At 36.9% G+C, this 27132-nt stretch overlaps 1 protein-coding gene across 4 annotated transcripts in view; it reads left to right on the top strand.

The window, feature by feature from the left end:
- DOP1A (DOP1 leucine zipper like protein A) overlaps positions 1–27132 on the top strand; it is a 60265-nt gene that overhangs the window by 31207 nt on the left and 1926 nt on the right. For 2 of the 4 annotated variants that reach the window (XM_041480399.1, XM_041480401.1), the window contains 24 exons: positions 778–1402; positions 4287–4561; positions 5188–5340; positions 7369–7469; positions 8738–8997; positions 9661–11668; positions 11770–11881; positions 12792–12974; positions 13232–13357; positions 13700–13834; positions 14136–14191; positions 14672–14776; positions 15450–15516; positions 16282–16426; positions 16664–16743; positions 17256–17365; positions 17526–17675; positions 18949–19010; positions 19603–19755; positions 20968–21104; positions 22391–22446; positions 23269–23433; positions 24394–24523; positions 26444–26503. In XM_041480399.1, coding sequence (XP_041336333.1) covers positions 778–1402; positions 4287–4561; positions 5188–5340; positions 7369–7469; positions 8738–8997; positions 9661–11668; positions 11770–11881; positions 12792–12974; positions 13232–13357; positions 13700–13834; positions 14136–14191; positions 14672–14776; positions 15450–15516; positions 16282–16426; positions 16664–16743; positions 17256–17365; positions 17526–17675; positions 18949–19010; positions 19603–19755; positions 20968–21104; positions 22391–22446; positions 23269–23433; positions 24394–24523; positions 26444–26503 — 5454 coding nt within the window. Of the gene's footprint in view, positions 1–777; positions 1403–4286; positions 4562–5187; positions 5341–7368; positions 7470–8737; positions 8998–9660; positions 11669–11769; positions 11882–12791; positions 12975–13231; positions 13358–13699; positions 13835–14135; positions 14192–14671; positions 14777–15449; positions 15517–16281; positions 16427–16663; positions 16744–17255; positions 17366–17525; positions 17676–18948; positions 19011–19602; positions 19756–20967; positions 21105–22390; positions 22447–23268; positions 23434–24393; positions 24524–26443; positions 26504–27132 lie in introns of those variants that run through there. The other 2 variants (XM_041480400.1, XM_041480402.1) reach the window with 2 other exon arrangements.

Consider the following 27132-nt stretch of genomic DNA (forward strand, 5'->3'; position numbering starts at 1 on the left):
TTCTGCATTTAACACAGGTAGTGATTAAAGTCAAAACAACTTCTGGGCCTGTTAGGTCTCAGGCAACATCTGCCATCACTGGTAAATGCAAGATTGGAAGTGGGCACCTGCATTTAGGGCCACTGACTGAAGCATTTCTATTTCAGTTGTTTCCCTACCTCACATTCTCACTAAGAAAGAGACACTATGCTACCAGTTCCTACAAGTGTAGAGGGCTAGAGCAGTGCAAAAAGCCACTGTGGATGCTTTCTGAGTAAAAGCCATTCATCTATTGATGCATATTCTGAATTATAAGGAATTAAGACATATAAGTCATGAAGAACTGTTGTTGCAGCAAACTCTCTCATTTTGAGGAGATGATTCATTTTCTTTGTAGTTGCAAATTATTAGTAGTTTTTAAGTGAAAAGTTCTATCTTTTTGTAATTATAACTTTGTATTTGATGGCTTATGATGCTGTATAAATTAATAATACCTATGCCTATGTATTTCAACATTCTTTTGTAATAGAGTAGACATAGTTATGATATGAAGAAAATGTTAAAACCAATAATATTTTAAAAATACTTTTCTTGATAAACAATTTTTTTTTAATGCTAGCTTAGTCTGGCAGGCTTACAGAAACACCAAATATCATTTTGCATAAAATGTATTTGTATGAATACATTTAAAACTCTGGAATGAAATTGTTGGTTTCAAATGAAGACACTAATAAATATTGTTTTGCTAAGACCTAAATAACCTATTTTGAACAGTCATTAAACTTCTGTATTGCTCAGGTGCCGTCAGTGTCACTTGAAAATCCTAATGATGTGTTTGAAGATAGTGAAAATCCTCCTAGCAGTCGATCATCAGAAAGTGGATTCACTGAGTTTGTACAATACCAGGCAGATACAACTGATGACATTGACAGAGCACTGAATGAAGGTCACGGTGCACCTGGCATCCCTATTGTTGGTAGCACATCCTCAGAGACTGAGACAGCATCAACTGTGGGCTCTGAGGAGACCATTGTACAGCCTCCCTCCATAATGACACAAGGGACAGCAACTCGTAGTGGGAAAACAGTCCAAAAGACTGCAATGCAGTGCTGTTTGGAATATGTCCAACAGTTTTTAACCAGATTTATCAACCTGTATATCATTCAGAATAATTCCTTGTCTCAGCCCTTAGGGGCAGAGCTTCCGGTAGACCCCACTAGAGCGCAAGGACAGAGCACAAAATGGGACAGAGAGTCACAAGACGATGCTAAGGTGAAGAAAACAAACAAGAAGAAAACACCAAAAGAATACCTTCCTGCCTTTATTGCTGCTTGTCAGCTCTACCTTGAATGTTCGAGCTTTCCAGTTTACATTGCTGAAGGAAACCGCACTTCAGAATTACATCCTGGGAAGCCTGAAGTTGGTAAGCTGCACTCTCATTTGTTCTTTCTTTTTCGGATAATAATTTTTATATTTCTGCCAAAAAATTCAATGTGATAGTATCATGTTTTGTGTGTGTTATTGTTAGCTGTTCCTCTCAGAAATCTAAGTTTTCTTCTGTGTCAGCTGGTTTATGTTTGGAAACTAAATTATTTTCTCCTAGATTTTTAAGAATATTTCTGGCACAGAATTTGACAGTAATTAATATTGGGGTAAAAAATATAAATTATGCAAATCGAAGCCTGAGACTAGAATCTATATTGCTTAGTCTCCCTCTTTACTGTATGGATCCACAGTGGTTTTTTTTGTCATACTGCAATAGCCACAGCTCACATCAGATACATTTTTAGCTTCCTTTTGTCAACTTTGGATTGATGTGCACATTGATCACTTTGGCAATGAATGGAAATTGTAAGCTACTGACCAATAAAAATCATACCAGCTAAGAAATTTAATGTATTCTACTTTGCTCCTCTGAAAGGCACAGTTCTTGCAAACAATTATTCTATAATTGCATTAAGAAACAAAACTAAAATGGTGAGTTTTGGTGGGGTATGGATGTGTTCACAGATAATGAAACTATTTAGATACTTGCATGATTAAAATACTGACAGTTGTGGATTACTGTAAATTGTGACATTTTGGGATGAACAATCCTTTTTACAGTTTGTAAAGTCTTCAATTTACAGTTTCAGTTTTGGATCCACTTCTGATCTGCAGCCTGAGAGTTGCTTCTTAGAATGTTTTCATGGTGGATATGCTTGGAACATGCAAGAAATAGTAGCACTAATTTTGTCTAGTGTCACAGTCATCTCTGGTTGTATTTTTTTCTAGGAAACTTCCTAGTTGCAGTTTTTGTTCTTATTTACAATTTTCAAATCCAGGCTAAGTGGTGAGCAGTGCTTGGAGATGAGTAGCTTTTTGGTTTTGGAAGGAAGCATGCTAATTTAACATGACTGCTTCTGTTTCTGTGGTCTTTAAGATGTGTTGTTTATGTTCTTCATTATAGCCAGGAACAGCGCATATATTTGACTTTGTAACATCCAGACATATAAAATATTTGTCAGTTGAAGGCAATTTGGTTATAGCTGTTTATTAGTTATGAGCATGACAATGCCAAAAATCTGATACGTTTTATAAAATATCTATCTCAGAATATTTGTGCTTTTATAACATGACCCTGAAAATGCTAGATGTTTATTTATATATTTCTCCCCAACAGCCTACAAATGAGTGTTGTGTCCAAAGACTAAAATGCCAGCTGTTTGCTTATTAATTTTTGGTGCACATAGCACTTGCTTATTACTGCCTTGTGCACTGTAGAACAGAGAGCCTGTAGAGCTTGGGTAGTGTGTGCTTCATATGAGGGCAGTGCTTTTAGGAATCCCTTTCACTTTCAGTAAAAATGTCTTGGATTTATGTTTCTTGTTCATCATCTGAATATTCCTATTTTTTAGCTATCATTTTGAGTCTATTAAACAGTGTAACTTTGAAGAATAAGCATCAATTGTAGGTGGGTAAAACCAACAGGAAGGATTTTGTTTCAAATGTAAACATCTGTTGTATAGAATGTCAGGGCAGATGGGAATAGTTCTGGGCCTACTTCCCATAACAGAGAATTGCACTGGAACAGAGAATGGAAGAAGGTAGTCTCCATAATTCTCACACTACCCTATCTATTGATATGAGGCTTTTGTACTGCAGAAGAGGCTGTGTTTGTTAAAGGGCTCCTAAATTTGGAACGTGTTTTTGAAAGGTTGCATTAATTATGTGACCCAATGGCTCTTAATCACTGGTCAGTCTATTTGAAGGAGACAATTGATATTTAATGTAATTGTCCTTTAATTCTGCTGTATGCCTAATTTCTCAGCTATCTTTAATTGAAGAAATTAAAAAGGGAACTGAGTGAAGCTGAAAACAATGGTTATATCTGTACACTCTAGAACACAATATGGAATTGTTGGGTATATTTAGACTCCAGTGGAGCTGTGGATATAAATTAGAAATTGCATCACTCTTCTCTTGATTCTAAAAGGGTGCTGTATTTGTGCCTATTCAATAACACTTCTTCACTTGTGTCTGGTTCTAGATGTTTTTGCCTTTTTAGGAACATGATCAATAGACTCCTTTTGAAGTTTTAAGAGAAGTTAGTTTGGTATCTCTAAAATAAAAGGATGCAATATTCACTGTTATAATTGACTGTGAACTTTGGAGAAAGACTCTTCCAGTATCAACCCAGAGTATGGCTTGATAAAGTGAGAGGACAGTAAAAAGGGGGAAGCAGCCACCTACAGTGGAAACAATGCATGATCTAATGGATCATACCTCTGCACCAAACCATTAGTTTTCACAGACTTCTGTGAAACATTCACTTCTGTGAATGTTACCAGGCAAATCTATTTTTGTCAATTTAAAATTAGTCTACATTTATAGAATACATTATATTATCCTAGGCTCTATAAAATATATTACAGAATTATTCCAGACTACTATCTAGGGTGTTAAGGTTAACCTTTGCAGGTTCCTGATTGCTGGGGAAGAAATTTGTGAAGAAGAAAAGTGTATGAAAGGATGTGCTAACTACTAAAATCCAGTTTTGTCTGAAGCAGAAAATCATCTGAATGCATTTCCATAAAGTTTTTCTCTTCATTTTTGATTACTAAATGTTTGAAGTGATACAGTATTGCATTCTTAATTGGATTATTTTTAAGATACATCAGGAAGTATCTTCCTCTCGCATATATTTTCCTAAATCGGCAGGTTAAAATATGAAGGGACAATTGCACATATAATTATGGAATACAAGAGGAAAATTCCATAATATTTAGATTGTTAAATAAATGCATAATCTGTGAATTTTGTTTCAGACTGTGAACAAGTACAGCCTCCACTGTGGCTACAGACTTTAATGAATGCTTGCAAGCAGGCAAGCAATTTCAGTGTTCAGGGTGTTACTATTTCCCTCGTGATGGACTTGGTTGGATTGACTCAATCTGTTGCTCTTGTCACTGGAGAAAATCTGAACAGCATGGAAACTGCTCAGCCTCTTAGTCCTAACCAGGGAAGAGTGGCTGTTGTCATCAGACCTCCTCTTACTCAAGGCAATCTGAGATACATGGCTGAAAAGACAGACTTCTTCAAGGTTAGAGTCTATATCTCTTTGCTGTTTTCTTTAGACTTTTTCTGTCTGGTGAAGAATAAATCTTGGCCCCTTTACCATCCTTGATATGCTAAACCAAATTTTCTTGCTGAATATTTTGTAACCTGTATTTGTAACCTGTGTTAGAATCTAAATGAAATACAAGTTTTCTTCTTGCAATTCTCTTACTGACCACTTATGTGAAATTCCTTGTTTAATTGAGTATTTTAAATATATAAACAAAACCTGATTGAATAGCAGTGTTAATCAGCAAAGGTATAAAACTGAGATGTGCATAATGTAGGACTATGTAAACAATTTTTGCATTTGTGTAATTCATGTAAGAAATCTTTTGCAAAAGATAATCAGCAGCAGAGTATATTATATAGCTAATTATATTTCAATGAAAATTTGTTTCTGTTTTGACTCCTTAACAGGAGTTTTTAATGTAGTAAGTTATTGCAGTGTTTTGAACAGTTCCTTCTGTTCATATAAAAGGATCCATATTATAGATTGCCTCTTGGTCATAGGGTGTCATCAGATGTGATGTCTCCCATTGTTGCATAGAGCAGAACAAGGCATGATAGTCATTCACTTGTCTCTTGCAACTTTCCTTTTCATGTACAAAGCATATAGCTTTAACTCTTTGGGACCAGCTTGGTGATGGAACTCCTCAGCATCATCAGAAGAGTGTGGAGCTCTTCTACCAGCTGCACAACCTCGTCCCATCTTCCAGCATTTGTGAAGATGTTATTAGTCAGCAGCTGACTCACAAAGACAAGGCAAGTTGTTCATGTATTTACTTAAAGATGAGTAAAGTATATACAGAAATATATTGAGATAAAAGACCCCTTAGAGTAGGGTATGAATAACTTCAATATTGAAGGAAATATTGCCTTGCATTGTTTCAAGTGTTGTTTTAGGTCTGTGATGAGTCTCTAGTTTCATTCTAGACAACAGAGATTTTTCACCATTCAGCAACAGACTTATGCAGGAGACTTTCTCTTTTATCAAAGTCATGTGATGCTTCCCATACTTAAAGCATGTGCTTAGTTTTTTGCTGTTGTTAGTAGGAGTTCTTGTCATGACAGGTACTTTACTTATTTTTTTTTCCTCACCTAGAAATTTGTTTCACATAGAGGTTGTCAATTTGACATTCAACTTGAGATCTGGGTAGTGCTTTACATTTCAGGTATATGAGCTATTTTCACAGCTCCAACAGGATGAATAGTAAGGAATTACTTTCTTACACATTCTAGCAACTCGTGGTTGTATGACTTCAGGAGTGCTTACCTTTTTGCCATTCTACCAGATTTACCAGGTCAACCAGAGTGAATGTGAGCCACTGTCAATCAGTGCAGTTCACAGCTTGCTTGCTGTATTGTTGAAATTGGTGATGATTTTTAGTGTCACCTAGAGTGGTCTGTAAACTGCTGTGACTATGGATGTAGAACTTGCTCATTTTTGCCTACCTTCTGGAGAAAACAGTAATTTCTTACATCTTCACAGCATGGATTGCAAGGGTTTACATGGAGTCATCTCTGTGTGTTTGGGAGTTGGTATTTTCACTCTATTCAATAACTGTCAATGTATTGTTTTGTGTAACTGTAAGCATTTTGCAGCAGTCTTGTGGATTATTTTCCTGAGATAAACATATTTTTCTAAATATAAGTGATGTTTGCTTTACTTTCTAGAATGCTGCTGTCTTTTTCAGTTTTTGTTTACGGTGTGGAGAGGTTGTTCTATTTTTAGTCTGTTTAACATGAACTGTTGGTCTTTTTCATAATTTTCATAGCTTTTACCTCAAGTTTCCATTATTGTCACAGATATTGCATAGATAAGAAGCTGTTGCAAAGCTTCTTAAGTTGTATGATGTAAACTGAGCCTGGAAGTATGCCAGATTGTTAGTGGTTTTAACAGTTTTTAGTTTTGTCTAACTTTGGTTAAAGGTAAATATACCTACAGTTCATGTCCTATAACCATATATTCTAACAAAAAACAAGTTGAAAATCTTTGTCCTCTTGTCTTTGCTTATCATCTAGTAATTTAGTTTAAGTCCTTATAATACTTGAAGTAATTTTGATTATTTATTTGGTGTAATTGTCCTGATTGCTGTGCTTTGTTCACTCCTACTAATGCTTACTAACTTCCTTGTCTTTTGGGTGAAGCTGTTTTTATACATGTGTTCAAGTCATATAATGACATTTACTGTTGTTTACAGCCTTGCTGGAATAACTCTTTGCCTGGATCAGCCTCAGTAAAGAGAGAAACAGAACAACTGTTACTTTACACCATTTTTACCATTAAATATCCTGAGCTGGACTTCAGTGATCCTTGTGGGTCCCTCCCAACTCAGGATATTCTATGATATTCTGCATATTATTACTATGACTGTGTTAGTCATTATGAATCCTTTGGGCAGTTAGCATGTCCTATTTGTCCAGTTTGTTTCAGAGTTAAATTTTACATGTTAGTGAAGAGCTCGTCTACATATCTAGAGAGAAAATTATTCTGTTTCTTTCTAGTACGGCAGTAATGGAATGAAAATAAGTTGACTAGGAAGAGACAGGCTAAACTTTAAAATTAAGGCACATTTGAGATAGGAGAGAATCCTTTCATGGTAGTAACTCACAGGCAGCTGTTGTTGGCTACTGCCGCTTTTAAGATTGAAAAGTAGTACTTCAACACATAATCAAAGAAGTAAATTTCATTATATCTTATATAATTTAGGATGCTGTATGACTTTCTTTTTGCAGTTCTTACCAGAAGTTTTACATTCTGAGAAATCTAACTTATGGTTTGGTCCACAGAAAGTAAGAATGGAAGCTCATGCCAAGTTTGCAGTGCTATGGCATCTCACACGAGATCTTCATATTAACAAATCTTCTTCCTTTGGCCGCACCTTTGACAGGTTGGTGATTGCAAGTCTGATTCAATTGAAATAATTTTACTCCAAAATCTTTGATGGTATTATACGTGCAACATAGGGTGTTGAAAAATTGAAGAAGTACAGTATAGCTGTGAGAGGAAGGAAGAAGGACAAGAAATGAATTTGTGGACAAGAATGTGTGTTAGACAAAATTGTTTTCACAGTGATGATTATGTAAGCTGTAAATTTTTCCTGGAAGCTATAAAGAGTGTGGGGAAGGAATGGTCACTATCTTCATTGATCATCACTGTGGTGTATATTAAGGTTAATATCTGAGTTCTTGCTCTGTTTTGATAAATACAGAAGCAGGAGAGAGAAATCAATCCAAAATTTAATTACATTAAGTAGAAAGTAACAGTAAAACTAAAAAAAACTTAAAAACCAAATTGCAAGCAAGTGTTAAAATATGAATTCTTTTGTTTAATCTGTGTTTTTTGTAAGAGGTCATTATGGCAAGCAGCAGAGGATTTCTGTTTTGTGTTCTGATATTGGACTGTCTTTTTAGAAAAGACTGAGGATCTGGACTCTGAACTACTCTTGTCTTCCTCAGCTAGCACAAATGTAGAAAAGTGTTTATTTAGATTTTGTATTGCATACTTAGCTATAAAGTGTAGAGTAAAAAGGTTATTTCTTTATCTTATGCTGTCACGTATTGCATAAATGGTGATCAATTCTGTGCATACAGCTAAAAACTTATGAACATGTACTACTGGGGAAGGTAAAACAGTAGATAAAATTCAGAGTCCAATATATATATTGTATTTCCATAAGTCTGAAAAGGATTCTCGAGGCTAAAACTGTTAAAAGAAGAAAATAAGGGTTGTAGGAACTGCTGGATTGTCAAGTGTATTTCTCTTCTCTGTTCTTGAAGACAAGATCTTTGAATGTTTTCTTCTTCATATATCCTTGTGAATTGGCTTTAAAAATTGAAATTTTTTAAAATGGTATATCACTTTCAAGGCAACAAAAGCTTGTTATGCTAATAGCTGTATAAATACTTGATCTTGCTACTATTAGAGCAACTGTTATAACTTAGTTTGTAACTAGGTCTTCCTGCCCACTCCTTCATTAGACTACACTAAAATATAAGGAGCAGGTTCAAAGTTTTGATTCCAAAGAAAATTCTGCTTTGTATGGAGAAGAGTTTGGAGTATGTACTGACATTAAATTTGTCATATATCATATTAAAATGGGATTACTCTGTGAGTAGTGTACAATATCCACTAGATTGTTTCTTCTTTCCATTCTAGATCTTTGTTTATCATGCTGGACAGCCTCAATAGCTTGGATGGTTCTACTTGGTCAGTGGGACAAGCCTGGTTAAATCAGGTGCTTCAAAGACATGATATTGCAAGGGTTCTTGAACCTTTGCTCCTACTGCTTCTCCATCCAAAAACTCAGCGAGTTTCTGTTCAGCGAGTACAGGCTGAATGTTACTGGACTAAATCTCCCAATCACCCTGAAGAAGAAAATGAGAAGCAGTTCATGCAGAAGTTCAGCTGTGCTGATGGTATGTACACAAGAAGACTATAGGAAGTTCCCTAATTTCTTTGCTTGCTGTTCACATGCAATGTTAAAATCATAGTAGAAATTTTTGAGGGTAACTGAAAAACATGTTGGAATAACTACAGCTTATATTTGCATTTTGTGGTATTTTCCTAATTCAAGTTTGTGTGCCCCAAGTATTGTTTAAAGTTGTATTTTTTTTTGCATTAAAATGATATGCAAGTATTTTAATGCAGAGCATTTTGTTACATCTTACTGAGTCTTGGTAGAACATAGGAATATGGCTTGAAGCTTAACCAAGAAATTAAACATTTTTATGAATAATGTGAGGCTGGTTGAAAACATACCAATAAGTTTTGAAGGTGTTTGCATGTATTGCATAATTTTTGTTTAGAATTTACTAATTCTGTTTCTTGTGAAAACAAAAGCAGATAAGACTGCATAATGTTGTTTTGCTAAGGTGTACTGCTGAAACAATTCTGCTTTGTTTTTGTGAACTTGTAATTTGTTTATTAACTTATTTTTTCTTCTGTGAAATAGAAAGACACTATTTACCATACCTTCATGATCTGAAGTCTCAATAATAATTTAAATTCTCAATTTTAATTATGAATTCTTATTCGGAAGAACAAAATCTTATGTGTATACTTTTTTTGTGTTTATCAAGCATTCTCCCACATGCCTGTAAGCCAAGGACAACTTATTATACCTAAAGAAGGCAATGAGAAACAACTTGGTGTGGATGAAATGGAGAACTTCAGCCTGACTGTCAATCCTCTGAGTGACAGGCTTTCCTTGTTAAGTACCAGCAGTGAGACCATACCAATGGTTGTGTCTGATTTTGACCTTCCTGATCATCAGGCTGAAATACTGCAGAGTTCTGACTCCGGCTGTTCTCAGTCATCTACTGGAGACAACATCAGTTATGAAGTGGAAACAGAAAGCCTGAGTGCTCAAGATAGCTCTCAGACTCTGAAAGAAGACTCACCTGATGAAATTGTGCAACAAGTTGTTACAGATCTTATATGCAAAGTTGTAAGTGGTCTTGAAGAAGAAGTTGAACAAGTTAAAGACAGTCTGCACTCTGAGGATGCTTTGTGTAAATTCAGCTCATTGGATAGCTCTGTAGAGGTTACAAAAAGTGATGATCAAAATATTCAAAGTAGCCAGAGTAGTTTACTTAGTAATGACAGCTCACAGTTACTATCGGCCTCAACTGAGACTGGACTTGAGAGCTTAGGAGATGAAATGTCAAGAAATAACTCTTCACCTTGTATTGCAGAAAGCCAGCAATCCTTCTCTGATCTTACTCTTTCTTCCACTGAATCAAAGTCTAGAAAACCTAGCCACAGTAGTATTCAGTTCAGCTTTAAAGGAAAGCAACCAGAAAAAATGTCAGAAAAGGAAACAATTGTTAAAGAGGCTGGTAAGCAACCAGGTGCAAAACCGAAGGTAAAAATAGCCAAAAAGAAAGATGAAGAGAAGAAGAAAGCACAAACAGAAAAGCTTAAACAAACAAATGTCTTCTTTAGCGATGGTCTTGATTTAGAAAATTGGTACAGTTGTGGAGAAGGAGAAATTTCAGAAATAGAAAGTGATGTTGGATCTCCAGGAATGCGAAAATCTCCTAACTTCAATATCCATCCACTGTATCAACATGTGCTGCTTTATCTCCAGTTGTATGACTCTTCAAGGACATTGTATGCTTTTTCTGCAATTAAGGCAATTCTGAAAACAAATCCTTCAGCTTTTGTAAGTGCCATCTCCACTACCAGTGTCAACAATGCATACACTCCTCAGCTTTCATTGCTCCAAAATCTTCTGGCCAGGCATCGAATATCTGTTATGGGCAAGGATTTCTATAGTCACATCCCAGTTGATTCTAACCATAACTTTCGGAGCTCTATGTACATAGAAATTCTCATCTCCTTGTGTCTGTACTACATGCGGAGCCATTATCCAACTCACGTTAAAGTAACCTCACAAGACCTCATAGGAAACCGCAACATGCAAATGATGAGTATAGAAATTCTGACACTCCTCTTTGCTGAATTGGCAAAAGTGATAGAAAGCTCTGCCAAGGGCTTTCCTAGTTTTATTTCAGACATGTTGTCCAAGTGCAAGGTTCAGAAAGTGATCCTGCATTGCCTGCTGTCTTCTATCTTCAGTGCCCAGAAATGGCACAGTGAAAAGGTAGCTGGAAAAAACATAGTGGCTGTAGAAGAAGGCTTCTCTGAAGACAGCCTTATAAATTTTTCTGAGGATGAGTTTGACAATGGTAGTACTCTGCAGTCACAACTTTTGAAAGTACTTCAGCAGCTGATTGTGCTGGAACACAGAGTAATGACTGTGCCTGAGGAAAATGAAACGGTGTTTGACTTTGTCATAACAGACCTGGAGCACATTGGTCCCCAGCAGCCAATGACTTCTCTGCAGTATTTACATTCCCAGCCAATAACCTGCCAAGGCATGTTTCTGTGTGCAGTGATACGAGCTTTGCACCAGCACTGTGCCTGTAAAATGCATCCCCAGTGGATTGGCCTTATCACTTCTACGTTGCCTTACATGGGAAAAGTTCTTCAAAGGGTGGTTGTTTCAGTGACTCTTCAGCTCTGCAGGAACTTGGATAATTTAATTCAGCAGTATAAATATGAAACTGGATTATCTGATAATAGGTATGTATAAGTAGAGGTATAATCTTTTTAACTGAATTTGATTGCTTTGAATTACTTTACTATCAGATTAACTCATTTTGAAAAAATTACTCTTCTTTTAGACCTCTCTGGATGGCATCAGTCACCCCCCCAGATATGGTTCTCACTTTATTAGAAGGGATCACAACAATAATTCATTACTGCCTCCTGGATCCATCTACACAGTATCACCAGGTAAACTTATCAGGGTGTCTGAGACATTCCTATGCAATACATGTCAAATTAAGGACTGTGATTATATTAGCAATTATGAAGATCTGGGTGACAAAAATAGCAAATATATTGTCTTAGCTATAAATACGGGGATTTATTGACAATACAAATGGAAAAGCAGGTTTCTATGGATGGTACTTTTAAGAGAATGCTCTTATATTTGCTTCTTTTGGTTGTTTATGTTACTCTGAAATAACTAAAGTTGAATTCCTTAACTTTAAGACCTTTAAAATTCCACTTTTTAGAGCTGCCTTTGTTGTTTTCATCTTGTGATATGTCTAAACATTATCCTTCTGTATATTCACAATTTTTCTTTTTAGTCAAGCAGTAATTTTAGATCTGATATTCTGAGCATAGTGTCTGTTAAGAATTTGGTCCTGATTCCATAAGAAGCTTTTTGCCCTGTTTTCTCAATAATCTTTTTTTTGTGCTTTTTTCTCCATTCTTACACTCCTTTGCTTGCCATTCATTTAAAAGTGACTGAAAAATGGATTTTGTTTATGTAAATAAATAATTTTGCCTAGAGTATTAGCTAGACTTAAAATTCTGAAATAATTGTTTTGCAAATGTATAGGCAGAGGATACAAAATTGATTGCTGTAGACATTAGGCCTCTCATGTTCAGAGTACATTCGATATTGCACAACTCAATCAAAAGTTTATTATTTTAAAAGTCTCAAAGCTGTATATATTTTAAGAATTAATGAAAAAATAATGAAAAAGAGTTAAGGTTGAAAGCTCCCATGTTAGGTAAGTCAAAATTTTCTCTACTTTAAATATACTGTTTATGTGTACATAAATTTGAATATTTGAATTCAAATACGTATATTTGAATATATATATTATTGAATACTCCTCTTCTCTCCCACTAGCTTTTGGTTAATGTAGATCAGAAGCATTTGGTTGAAGCACGCAATGGGATCCTCTCTATCTTGCACATGATCATGTCTTCTGTGACTTTACTGTGGAGCATCCTGCACCTCGCAGATTCTTCGGAGAAAACTACTGCTGCTGCTGCTGCATCCATCACCACTATTAATCTTGGGTCAACTAAGGTCAGGGATATATCAGGGATAATATCATGTAATATAAGTTATTAGTCAAAATAATTTCAATCCTCTTCTCTTAAATCTAAATTGAATTTTTATGCCTTTGTCCTCATCTACTCACTCACCACAAAAACCAGGCTTTTAAGCGAAAATGTATCAGTTCAATGCAATGCATCACCTCTTTTCTTTCTGCAGAGAAAATGTTTTGATCATAATGCTGAGGTGCTCATCTAAAGGGTATGTGTCCTGCTTTCATATTTCAGAATTTGAGGCAACAGATTCTGGAACTTTTGGGTCCAATTTCAATGAATCATGGTGTTCACTTCATGGCTGCTATTGCATTTGTATGGAATGAAAGGAGGCAAAACAAAAATCCTTCAAGGACAAAGGTGTGTTTATATTGCAGTGGTCACTTCAAAGAGTGCTAATACTTTTAAGTAATTTAGTGTTGGGAAGAAGAAAATTCAGACATTCCAGTGAAAAAATACAATGAAGTATGGACAATATTTGCATTTCTAATTAGCAACTGTACTGTCAGGGAGGTATCACTTCAGAATGGGATAATCTTCCTGAATTCTTCAGAGGAAGAGTAGGTGATACCAGGTCTCTAGATGAACTATCACCTATCAATTTTAATTGATAAAATTTTAATCCCATGATGACAGCTGCCTTAGTTTTTGCATAGCCATTGTCTGTGTTGATAATCTGTGACATACATCTGGTTCTTTTAGGTTATTCCTACAGCAGGTGAAGAACAACTTCTGCTGGTTGAGCTGGTTCGCTCTATCAGTGTAATGAGAACAGAGACTGTCATACAAACGGTGAAAGAAGTTCTGAAGCAGCCTCCAGCCATAGCAAAGGACAAGGTGTGGAAACTGTACAGATCCTATTAATTTATATTATGTCCTCTTGAAGAAGCTTAGAACTGATGATATGGGTACTTCATTGACAAAGCTGAGCAGCACAATGTGAAAATTTTCACTATATCCAAGAGATAAATTAAGTATAACTTTACAGAGGGATGTCTGAATGGACACTTAATATTCTAAATAGTTAAGCTATATGTTTAGGCATTGCAGTGACATTATACCATTGTCAATTTTACCCTGGTGAGGGGGAAAAAATGCCACTTCTTTTTGACAACACAGGTTTCATATCTTTTTCTAGAAACATCTTTCGCTGGAAGTCTGCATGTTGCAGTTTTTCTATGCTTATACTCAAAGGTAAGAAAAGAAGCTAAATTTTATTTCTGTCATTGGGAAGCAGATAATCAATTTGAATATTTTACATCTTTTTGTCATAGGATGATGAATAGTCTGTGTAACATGAAAAGTGAAGAAAGAATGGGTTTGATCTGTAGGTTTGTTAAAAAAGATGGTTTATTTTGTGAGTTCCATAGTACTGCATCACCTTTCTTCCCCCACCTAAAAATCCTGCAGGTAATCTGCCAAAGAAAGCTGATCTTAATTGTGCTGTAGCTAATTCGTGCCATTCCAACTTTGTAGTGAAAAGCATATTTGAGATTGCTCTACTTCTGCCTTCATCTGTTTCTTAATGACTATACAGAAACCTAGTTTTAAAAAAGCTTTAAGGGTGTTGATTCCCAATATCTGACAGGAGAGATGTGATGTAAAAAGAAATTGGGGGAATACCTGAGGGAGATGATGTTCTCATCATTGACATTGCTGCTCTCTCTCCCTCAGGATTCCAGTGACCAGCTTAGTAGACAGCTGGGCAGCACTGCTGCTTCTCTTAAAGGATTCCATACAGGTTGGTCTTCCAGCCCCAGGACAGTTTCTCATACTTGGGTAAGTACTCCTGATATTTGCAATTTTCCAATCTGCTCAAATGTAGGGTGTGTGAAATTATCCTTAAGTGTTAGTGGTTTTAACTCTGTCTCTTACTTTTGACTTGTGGAGTTATTACCTGAGTTCTGTGGGTCTTATCAAACTTGTTTCTTCTCTGAGGAATGGCCACATATATTAAGTTTTCTTTTATAATATGATATAAGCCACAACCTCACCTTAATGATCATTTAAGCAACAGATGTAAATTTCTGATTTTTCCTAAAAATAACAATTAATACTTCTTAGGTATTTGAAGCCCACTAGATTGGGCTGAATTCTCACCATGGAAACAGTTTGTTGACTGTTAAAAATATGACTTTGAGTATGTTTTCTGTATAATTCTTCAAGGACCATTTTCTTCCATATTTTGAGTTTATCTTCCCTAGTAAACTGTCTCTGAAGATACTTTTGTATATTATCAAGTAAAACATGTTCTTGGTAAACTCTTATGATCAAAGTTAACTTAAGGAACTTGAAAAGATGTTTCCTGGAATATTGATAAGTAGCAATCCCTGCGGGTTTAGTGAATAAATATTGTGCAAATAAATGTTTTCAGATTTGTCCTAACTCTGAAGACTGCTGAATAATGTATTATGAGAAGAAAATCCATTATTCAACTTCTATATTTTTTCAGTGTTCTTAATGAATTCATCATGAAAAACCCAAGTCTGGAGAATAAGAAAGATCAAAGAGATCTACAGGTAAGAAATTTGTTGTATGTGTCTTTTTAAAATATTGAACCATAAATCATAGAATCATAGAATGGCCTGGATTGAAAAGGGCCTTAAAGATCATCCAGTTCCCAGCACAGAAAAGATACTGACCTCTTGGAGCAAGTCCAGAGAAGGGCCACCAAGCTGATTAGAGCAATGGAGCACCTCTCTTAAGAGAAAAGGCTGAAAGAATTTGGTTTATTCAGCCTGGAAAAGGGAAGGCTTCCCAGTACCTGGAGGAAGCCAGAAGAAAGATGGAGAGGGACTGTTTACAAGAACATGCAGTGACAGGACAAGCGGGAATGGCTTCAAAGTGAGAGCAGATTTAGATTAGATATTAGGAAAAAAATCTGTACTGTGAAGGTGGTGAGGTGCTGGAACTGATTACCCAGAGAAGCTGCAGATGCCCCATCACTAGAACTGTTTAAGGCCACTTGGATGAGGTTCTGAACAACTGGTTTAGTGTAAGGTGTCCATGTCCATGGCAGTGGGGTTGGAACTAGATGCTTGAGTGTACCAGAAATAGTTGATATCGGTTTTGTAGTATGAAATTACTCTTTAATATCTTCTTATATTTACAATTTTTTGAAAAAGCTCTCATTTTCTCTGAAGTTATTAATCACTGATAATACAGAAATTACTTGAAAGCAATTCTATATGTGGTTATATGGATTTTCTACATGTCAGGACAATGAATACAGTCCTTCTGCACAAGGTTCTTAAAGTGCTTGGATTTGTTTTTTTCTCTACAAGGATGTAACACACAAGATAGTGGATGCCATTGGGGCAATCGCTGGTTCTTCCTTGGAACAGACCACGTGGCTAAGACGAAACTTAGAGGTTAAGCCTTCCCCCAAGATTATGGTTGATGGAAACAACTTAGAATCAGATGTTGAAGGTAGGTTCATTTTTATCTTTATCTAAAACAAAATATTAATTTTCATGCTAATATTAATGAAGAGAACAGCTTTGCTATATTTGAATGTATGTAAAATTCTTCAGTATTGTTCTAACACTCATGTGTCTGGCAAAGCTTGTGCATCTTCAAAATATATGTTTTTAAAATATGCTGTAAGGTAAATAATGGCTTGAGAAAACTAACTTTGGACATTTTTTTTATTTTATCTTCATTTAGATATGCTGTCTCCAGCAATGGAAACTTCAAATATAACTCCATCTGTTTATAGTGTCCATGCGTTGACCTTACTTTCTGAGGTACATATTTCCTTGAAGTAATAATAAGATAATAAATAGTGTCTTATAATAAACTTATATATTGTGAAAAGCTTTGGACTAGAAGCTTGGAAAAGGAGATTTAATGGGAAACACTGATGTGAGCGGATTCTGGGTCTTGTCACGTTAAAGTTTGTTACTAATCCATTGAGATGGATGAGGTATAAAGAATGGCCTTTCAGATGTGTAGTATAGCCAACTTTTTTGATTGTAAGCTTTATGTGTTTATCTTTACTGTACATCTTACTTGCTGCTGATAATTGCAGTCAGAGTGCTTTAACCAGAAGTTTGTGTTTCTGTGCTTTTACCTTAATGTGTTATAAAAATGATGGAGTCTTTATACTTTGGATTTTGCATAGTACCTGAAATGTGACCACTTCTGTCACAAACTTGAATGTTCAGTAAAGAACATTACACGCACCAAAAAAATGCTGAATGGCATGTAAAAAGCAATTTAAGAATGCATCATAACATATCTTCCTCTCATTTTATAGGTTTTGGCTCATCTCCTGGACATGGTTTTCTACAGTGATGAAAAAGAGAGAGTTATTCCTTTGCTTGTAAATATTATGCACTATGTTGTGCCCTACCTCCGTAATCACAGGTATCTTTAGTTTATTGAATTGATATAGATGTCTACAGCCAGAAGCAATTTGGATGGTGGCACTTAGGCTGAAACAGGCATGATAAGGATTAGATGTCTATCAAACTTTCTATAAAGCAACAATTCAAAATTGGTTTATTTTGACTTTTTCTTTGTTTAGTGCTCACAATGCATCCAGCTATCGAGCTTGTGTCCAGTTATTAAGCAGTCTTAGTGGATATCAGTATACAAGGAGAGCATGGAAAAAGGAAGCCTTTGACCTCTTTATGGATTCCAGTTTCTTCCAGATGGATGCTTCCTGTGTTAACCAGTAAGACTTTATTCTTCTTGTTTATACCAATGGCCCTTAAAAATTTTATGTATTCCATTAACATATGGGCCAGAATTTCCCAATAGATCTTTACTGAGAGAAACACAGATTTTCTCTGGTTTAGGCTACCACATGAAATATGAAACTGATATGAGGTATATTTCTATGCACAAATCGATTTTTAAAAATAATTATCTTAAAATTAAAAAAAAAAAAAAAAAGTTCTGTGAGGAAACATGGTTAGCATTTTGTAGAAACATAGAATGATTTGCATTGCAAGAGACCTTAAAGATGGTCTAGTTCTAATCCGCCTGCCATGGGCAGGGTCACCTTCCATTAGAGCCCCATCCAGCCTGGCCTTGAACACTTCCAGGGATGGGGCATCCACAACTTCACCAGGCAACCTCTGCCAGGGCATCACCACCCTCACAATAAAGAATTTCTTCCTAGTTTCTAAATATGCCCTCTTTTAAAAAGTGGGATTGCTTTACTTTAAATGTAATTCCCTCTTGGCCTATCACTCCATGCCCTGGTAAAAAGTCACTCTTCAGCTTCCTGGAGGCTCTTTAGATACTGGAAAGCTGCTAGAAGATCTCCCTGAAGCCTTCTCTTTACCAGTCTGAGCAACCCCAACTCTCAGCTTGTCTTCATAGGAGAGGTGCTCCAGCACTCTGGTCATCTTTGTGGTCCTCCCATGGACCCCTTCAAAGGAGTCCACATCCTTCTTATGCTGTGGGACAGAGGTGGATGCAATACTCCCAGTGGGGTCTTACCACAGCAAGGCAGATCACCTCCCTTGATCTCCTGGGCATGCTTCTGGTGCCCTGGATGCAGTTGCCCTTCTGGGCTGTGAGCACACACTGGCAGATAAAATTCAGATAAAATTTCATCTTCATCCACCATCAGCCACAAGTCCTTCTCCTCAAAGCTGCTCTCAGTACTCATTTTGTGCCCAGACAGTATTTGTGCTTGGAATTGCTCTAACCATTCTGCAGGACCTTGCACTTGGCCTCATACTTTATTAGGTTTGCATGGGTCCACTTCTTAAAACCGTCAGGGTCCCTCTGAATGGCATCCCTTATTTTCTTGGAGAAGGGGCTTTGAGAAACACAGTTTCAGATCAAGTAACACCAAGTAAATTGTACCTTATAAAGCAGAGAGCTTGGATGGGAAGCCTTAGCCTAAACTAAAAGAGCAGAAAAAATTTGCAAATCTTCCTGAAAATTCTTGCTTTCTTCTTGCTTTTCTGATTTGTGTACAATTTTCCTTTTAGTTGGAGAGCCATTATGGATAATTTGATGACACATGACAAAACCACATTCAGAGATTTAATGAGTAAGTATTGATATAGTGGTGACTCCTCTCCAGTATAAACACTAAATAAATGAAAAATAAGTGTCTTAAAGAAAACGCTTGTTCAACATTCCTTCCAATTTGATTTGTTCAGTGTTTTTCATGTTTTCTTTGACTATTTGTTTCTGGAGCTCCATAAATAACCCAAAGTGAGAGAATTTGATACCATCCTAGCACACAGTGAATTTTGCCTGTATGGCAAAGCTGATTAAACAGAGTGGGTGGGGGTGGTTTTTGGTTGGTTTGGGTTTGAAGATCTTACAGTAACTGCTTAAAAAAATTGGTTCTGCACTTTATAATTTTTTGAGCATCAATGCATGCAAATTTTATTTTTAAAAAATGGCTGAACTCTTTCCCAAAAGCCCCTAAACCCAGCCACTATTGTGTATACTTAGAGGCTTTCTTTCAACTTTTATTTTGAATTTCTGGTTACAGATTCAAATTGCAAACCATACATCATCTTAACATCTGCTTTCAAACCCCATTATTGCAAAGAAAGAGTTATTTGTGCCTTGAAGCGAAGCAGAAGGGAAATTCATCAGCTCTTGGCTGCACTTTCCCTTTTCTCTTTCAGCACGAGTGGCCGTGGCCCAGAGCAGCTCCCTCAATCTGTTTGCTAACAGAGATGCGGAGCTGGAGCAGCGCGCCATGCTCCTCAAGAGACTCGCCTTCGCCATCTTCAGCAGCGAGATAGACCAGTACCAGAAATACCTGCCGGACATACAAGGTCAGGAAATATGCATCCTTCAGCGGGCTTCTTCCTGTTAGCTGTGGAATGCTTGTGTGACAGAGTAACAGCAGGATAAATTTTTATCCTGCAAGATCAGTGTGTGATACTGTTTCCATAGCTGAAACAAAGTTTCTGCAGCTTTTGGTTAAAATGTTTTCAGTCTTAAATGACTTCAAGATATGCAGATTTTGTGGTTTCCAGTTGACTTTAATCCAGATAATTTCACAGATCTGTCATTTTATCCCTTGATCAATATCCTTGGATACATGCACAATATGCTTTGACATGAACATCTGAGGTACAAAACTATCAATTAGGGAGAAATAGGAAAAGTGACCTTGACATTTTGAATTCTTGGCTTCTTTTGCTGGTGTTTTTTTCTCAGTTCAGTTTATCTATCCTATTTATCACTGAAGTTTATTTCTTACAATGACCCTTTACCTTAAGTGACTGGGAATAGAAACTGCTTGGATCTTCTTTTTAAGGTGATGCTAATAGTTAGCAGCAGCTTTTAAATGTATCATTTTTTCATGGCACCAACGTGATGTGTTGGTCTCTTCTTCTGTATGGAAAATCAGTTGCATCAACTTTTTTGTTTCATTTGTTCTGGAATCAATTTTTTGTAAAATTATTTTGTTCGTTTGTTGGGGTTGGGTGTATTTTTTTTTTTTTTTTTTAATTTCTAGTCAAGTCAGTAGCTGAGATTACTATATTCATGGAATCAGATGATTTTTACTGGTCTGAACTACAGTTCTGCCTCTATATATATTGAAAGCCTAGAGGTGACCATAGTTCAATAAAACTGTATCATCCCTTTGTAATTTCTCAAGTACTTTGATGGTTCAGTGTTTTAATAACAATAATACATCCGAGTTGTTCAGGCTGTTTTTGTATTGTTTGGAATCTGTTAACTCCTCCTGTTGTAATGGGTGAAACTCTGCATAAGATAAGCAAAGTTCCCAGATGCACTATTGCATTTATATAGAGAACTTATCCAAAATAGGCAACTGCACTCTTTAGAGGTTTCTCTGTTTTGTTCCTTCTTTGGTGGAGTGGTATTTCTTTATGTTGACAGAATAAAACCAGTAAAGTACTGGAACAGTAGCATGGCAGATACTTAAAGTTAACATTGAGAGTAAAGGAGAGAAGGAGAAAATTCTCATTGGAATTATGCTGAACTGAGGGATCCTTCTTGGCTTTTTGTTTCAGAAAGGCTGGTAGAAAGTCTCCGGTTGCCACAGGTGCCCACCCTTCATTCCCAAGTGTTCCTGTTTTTCAGAGTATTACTTTTAAGAATGTCTCCACAGCACCTTACCTCACTTTGGCCAACCATGATCACTGAACTGGTGAGTTGCAGGTGCATTATTTAGAAGACTGGTGCACATCTGAGACACAACTTCATTCCTCCTCAAGATTTTTAATAAAATCTCTTCTAGAGATTGTACAAATAAATGTGCAATGGCCGCAAATTGAAAGTTGACTTATTTTCATAGTCCTGATGTCTGTTTCTTGTGACAAAATTCAGTATCTGTTAGCTTACACTGTTTCATCTGTTCAGCTGTCTCCTGAGTTAAATTTGCATTTGCCCTCATTCTTCCCTACTGAATCCTACTTCAATTTCTGCTTATGTATGTGTACCCTCTCCACCATTCCCACTCCTGCTCTTCTTTTTCAGTCTTCCCTGTTTCTACTTTCCTGGTCATTCTTCTTCCAGCAATGGGAATGAGAATCCATGTATAGGAGTCAGAATCCATGTTTTATTGGCAGTTGATGGTCATTCAGTTCACGTTGAGACTAAATTTTGTAACTAGATTTATACAAGGCTTGGCTCAGATTTCTCCTTTATCATTTTACTCTTCATAACAAAACAGTAAAAATATCTGTTTCCAGAGTTTCTACCTTCAGAATCTCCTGTGTTGGCAATTTGACACACTCTTTTGGGTTTCAGCTTTGGCAGTGGGAATGGAGGAGAGTGGTTGGTGCATGCTGTGATCCTTTCAGCCTGCTATTAAAGGAGTTCCCAAGGGATTGAATAACAGAGGGAGAAAACCAGAATCATTGCTGTGATTAGTTAGTTTTTCAGTCTGCCAGTGCCTAACATAGCCCTTGAATAACCACAGATCCAAGCAATAGAAGGAGGAAAGCTATGTAAAATATTTTAAAGTGTGTTGTTTTAGCAATAGATGTATTTAATTTTAAGCTGTCAATAGTATAAATACTAGAAAACCCATTCTACTCAGTGTGGTCTTCTGATTGCTGTGCTGTCCCCTGGCCTTTACACAAGTTACCACAGACTTGGCACTACTTTCAGTTAGCAGGGCTGTGGTGCTTCTGGGAATTCATACCTGAGCCTGACCTGCTGCATTAAACAGTCCTTTATTCTCATTTTGCTTAGGTCTTGCTCTCTTTCTAGGTAATGGAGGGGATTTCCTGGCCATAAAAGAGACAGTTCCTTGTGGCCTTTGTGTTATTCAGGTTATATATAAGGGATGAAAGAGCTTTAAGGTGCCAGTGTCCACTCATACAGGAAAGGAAATAAAGCTCCAAACTATTTGTCTGAGGCTTATTACTCAGGCTTTCCCGAGTCACAGTCCATTGAAAATGGTATTGAAATATAGCATTTGATCTTCAGGTGCAAGTGTTTTTACTGATGGAACAGGAGCTCACTGCTGATGAAGACATTTCCAGGTAAATGTATGAACTTCCTGCTTCACTTTATAAAAATCCCTTGGTATGCTGATGGGGAGTGGAGTCTTTCTTGAAAATAATTTGTCTTAGAGTTGTTGAGCTCAAATGAGAAGAACAAGTAAAGGGTAGTACAGTCTGACTGCAGTACCAGGGACAGACTGTTCAGGACAAAACAAAAGTTCTGCTGTCAGATTGATCATAAATCACTAAGGGAAACTATACAAGTGTCTGAGTTCTTACAATATCTGCCTGACTAAAATCCACTGCTGCTGTAATTAAATTATGTATGGCATGACTTACACCTTTTCTGTGTCATACACTTATTCTAAATAAGACTGATGCACCTTTTTTGTCTAAATAAAAGTATAGTTTCTTCTTGTGTTAGATAAGTGAGGTAGGTAATTCTTCTTGTTTTTTTATCCATTTTTTATCTCATCTATTTTCTATACAGTGTGATCCAATTTCAGTCAATGCTAGCAGCAGAGGCAGATTTCTCAAATGAGCCAGAGTTATATCAACCCAAAGTAATATCAACATGACTGACAGTTTTAAACTTCCTCATAATTTGAATATCTGGGAATAAGATACAGTGCAATACATTCATTATACATTGACATTTTATCACATGTAGATATATATATATGTATATATGCATACAGAACTGCACTCATGGCACAGACTTGTGTTGGGATTCAATTTATGAATTCAGGATAATGCTGGTAAATAAAGAGTTGTGTGTTTGTAAAGGCAAGTAATAAAAATAAAGTTTTTAATGTGGCAGAAGGTTGTTATGACTCACTTCCCTGCTATAATGTATTTTAGAACTTCTGGCCCATCTGTTGCTGGTTTGGAGACAACTTATACGGGTGGCAATGGTTTTTCCACATCCTACAACAGCCAGAGGTGGCTGAACCTGTATTTGTCTGCTTGCAAATTTCTGGACTTGGCTCTAGCTTTACCATCTGAAAACCTGCCTCAATTTCAGATGTGAGTAGAAAACATTGTCATTTAAGTTTTTGGATGTTTTTCCATGCCTCTTGGTAAAATTCTAGCATATAAAAGTGTTTTGTTTTCTGTTTCCCTTCTTTTTTTGGACTTCAGCCAGGGCAGCCCGCAGTTCGTTCCCTCACAATATCTGAGTGGCCCCCAGGGCAAATGATGCTGCATATCAAATTAGTTCAAGCTGGTTTGATTTAGCCTGTGGCAAGAGATTTGCCACACTTGAGAGATCATTAGTAGTAGTGATTTATTCAAGTATTTTATTTTTTAAGTACTTAGTTGCAGTAGTGCCTAAGAACTCAAAATACACCCACCCATCTCAGTGAGTAATGCATGAGATCAGAGGACTGCATGTCATCTCAGCATGACTTGCTTAAATTACTCTTGCACAGTCTGTCTGGAAAATGTGGCAACAAACCTTTGTAGGAAGGGGATCCTATAGGTTTTTATTGGTCAGTAGTGGGCACGTGTGCAAACTGCTTCCTCAGTGCCTCTGTAATCCTGTTTAATTGGAAAAAAAAAACGAATGCAAAACAATTGGCATTTGCTGGAGATCCTGGGAATGAGAGGACACGAAGGACAAAAGAAACTGTCGTGTCTCTTCCTTTACACTGCACTCTGGTGACTGTGTGAGGGCTGCTGCCCTGGCACAGCTCTGTAGACATTTGGTCACCCCTAATTATCCTGCAGTTTAAAAGACACTCATGTGGGTTGGAGACTGGAAGGATTTGTGCACACTGTGTCAGATTGTGCCCTGTAATATTTCTAAATCTAATGTTGAACGTTGTTTCCATTTATTTTTTCTTCTCAGGGTTTACTTGGGTTTCTTTTTTCCTCCCTCCTTCTCTGATACTTCACCAGATTTCCTCATCCATTTATATTTTTGATTGCTCAGAAAAGGCTGCATGTTCAGTATGGATAACATCTGCTTGTGTTATCTCATGGCAGGTATCGTTGGGCTTTTATTCCAGAAGCATCAGATGATTCAGGCTTGGAAGTACGGAGACAAGGAACACATCAGAGGGAATTCAAGCCCTATGTGGTGCGTCTGGCAAAGCTGCTGCGGAAAAAAGCAAAGGTATGTTGCTTTTTTCTTTTTCTTTTCACTGAAAGGTTTCATGTACAATAACACACAGCAATGTTTCGGTTTGAATATTTTAATTTTTTTTAACAATGAAGAGTAGATTTTTTTCTGGTGTAGGAGATTCTAGCTGGAGGAATCTCAAGTTGACATTAGGCAAAAAATGCATGTAAGTATAAAAAACAAACAAATCAAACAAAAAAAGCCCCAAAATGAATCAAACAGACTACAGAAAAAATTATAACCTGCTATGGTCAAAAATAGTATGATCACTGACTTTGGATTTCTAAATGAAAATTATTATTTAAATAAAAAGTAAAATATGCTCCATTATCTGACAATAACATAAACACTCAACATAAAATCACTTTCAGATAGCCAGTCATGTATGTAGATAGTAGTCTGATTACCTACTTTTTTGAAGTAGAAAACCAGTTCTGTTGATTACAATAAAAAATTTTTAAAAACTGCTGCATTCTTAAACATGACAGAACTAAGAGTGTTGACACTGAGCAGAGCCTGGGACTGTGATGAACGGAAGAAGGAGGAGATCAGGAGAAACAGTTCTGGGGAAATCTTGGCTGCACAGTAGGAAGAGTGGGAACAGAATGAGGGTTGTCATTATGTTGGTGCATGGGATGTGTTAATAAAGCCCCAGTTTGTGGGGTTGGAGGCCTGATCTGCTGATGAAGCCAATGGAAGCTGGCCAAGCCCTGTCCCAGGGAGATCCCTTCTGCTGCCACATAGTAAGAACTGTCAGATATTTTTGCTGCCCCTGCTGTGAGGACAGAGCCCCCCTGGGGGCAGTTCACTGGGAAATGTTGATGGGGGAGCTAGGGAGGCAGGGAGGAAGTGCAAAGCCTCCTATGGCAGAAAGTTTTAAAGTGTTCTTCTCAGGTTTCTCTCTGTATAGATGGCTTTGTCAGGTCTGTAACAGTGGCAGCTTGCTGTAGCTACTGCATTTACAGTCTCCAATGTCTTCAGTAAGTAAAGGAACTACTGCTGAGATACAAGTGGCTACAGTAAATTTAGGGATAACTTAGTTGCAGGCAGAGATGAACTGTTGAAGCAAGGCTCACAATTATGGGGGATAAAACTAGTGTCTGAAGCATATCTGCATTTTGCATTTTATCATTTTTTGAACCATGAGGATGAGACTAAATTTCTCTTCTTGCATGTATAAAGGAGTAACGAGTTTTAACTGCCTGCTCCTCAGGCATAGCCTCTAACCCTGGTGTTGAATGTAGTATCTGTTAGAAAGTTTTCACACTCCCAGTGCATGAATTTATACATCATGTGTGATTTATACATATATATGCTGCTGGTAAGTACTGTATGCTGAGATAGATGCCTGAAGTCAGGACTCCCACAGTATGCTTCAAGAATTCAGAAAAATTCCTGGAATTTCTGGAACCCCTTAGTCATGGCAGCAGTTGCACACTGAACCATAGGTAGGTGTATGATGATGAGATAAACACAAGAAAATGAATATTGACTTCAGGCCATTTCCTCTTTATGCAGAGGAGAATACTATTACATATAGCTGTGGGGTTTTCTTAGAAAATAACTCAAAAAATGGAGTGGATCCTTATTTTCCTTCAGGGCATTCTGACTCATGTTTAGATTCATGTAGTATGGTGTTGCTCAAGTTCTGTTACCTGAGGGAAACATGCTTAAAAACCTCCTTTGGCAGTGCTGAAAACAAACAGAGGCACAAACTGGCAGTGCTGGTTTTCTCTAGTAGTGTCTTGGCCATTCTAGCTTGAGTCTGCCATTTCTGGATCGCAGACTTGTCGGGGTGGGTGATTTTTCTAGCTGAAGCACAGCACCCAACCAAGCAACTGCACGGCCTTCACGGCAGAGTATTCTTTTCATATATGAAATGCAGTCTGAAAGTTCTCCTCTTTCCTTCCACAGGACAAACAGGAGGACTTTAAGACGGTGGTTTTGGAGGGAGTGGAGATGGCCAAGCATCAGGTGAGGGTGGCCTTTGATGCTTGAGTTGTGAAACAAGCTTGCCATAATAATACCATCACCTCAAGGCCCTGGGCAATATTTAGCATTCAGTAAGAGCTAAGATCAGATTTGTTATAGAACAAAGCTGAGAGAATTTTGAGGTATAAGAACCCTTATCTTTGTAGATAACTTTAATTTTAAATAATGAAAAGTTTTAAAGTCGGTTTCCTGTACAAAATAGATTACAAAAAGCTGATGTTAGTTCTAAGAAAAATTATGATTGCAAATCATTATAAAATTAAATCGTAAAATAATTTTTGTTAAACTGCGTGTGTGAAATACACAATCCCTGGTTGGTCTCCATCAAATTAACTGTCACTTTAAGCATCCATGGAATTAGTGATGTTTTCTTAGCCAATACTGCCATGAGGAAATGGCTTGGACAGGTTGTATTTCATTGCTCAGAGTTGGAATTTGCACATGCACCCCATTTGGTTGGCTGTTGTGTGACACTGACACTGTGTGCTGGGGGCACATCCTGTCACCACTGGGTAATGCTAAGCATTGTACAGAAACATATGGAAAAAATTTCTCCTCCTTAATACAATGATAAGGTTTTATGGAAAAACTCTAAAAATTAGTAGCTTCAT

This window comes from Pyrgilauda ruficollis, unplaced genomic scaffold, assembly GCF_017590135.1.
Source record: "Pyrgilauda ruficollis isolate IOZ18807 unplaced genomic scaffold, ASM1759013v1 scaffold51, whole genome shotgun sequence".
NCBI lineage: Eukaryota > Metazoa > Chordata > Aves > Passeriformes > Passeridae > Pyrgilauda > Pyrgilauda ruficollis.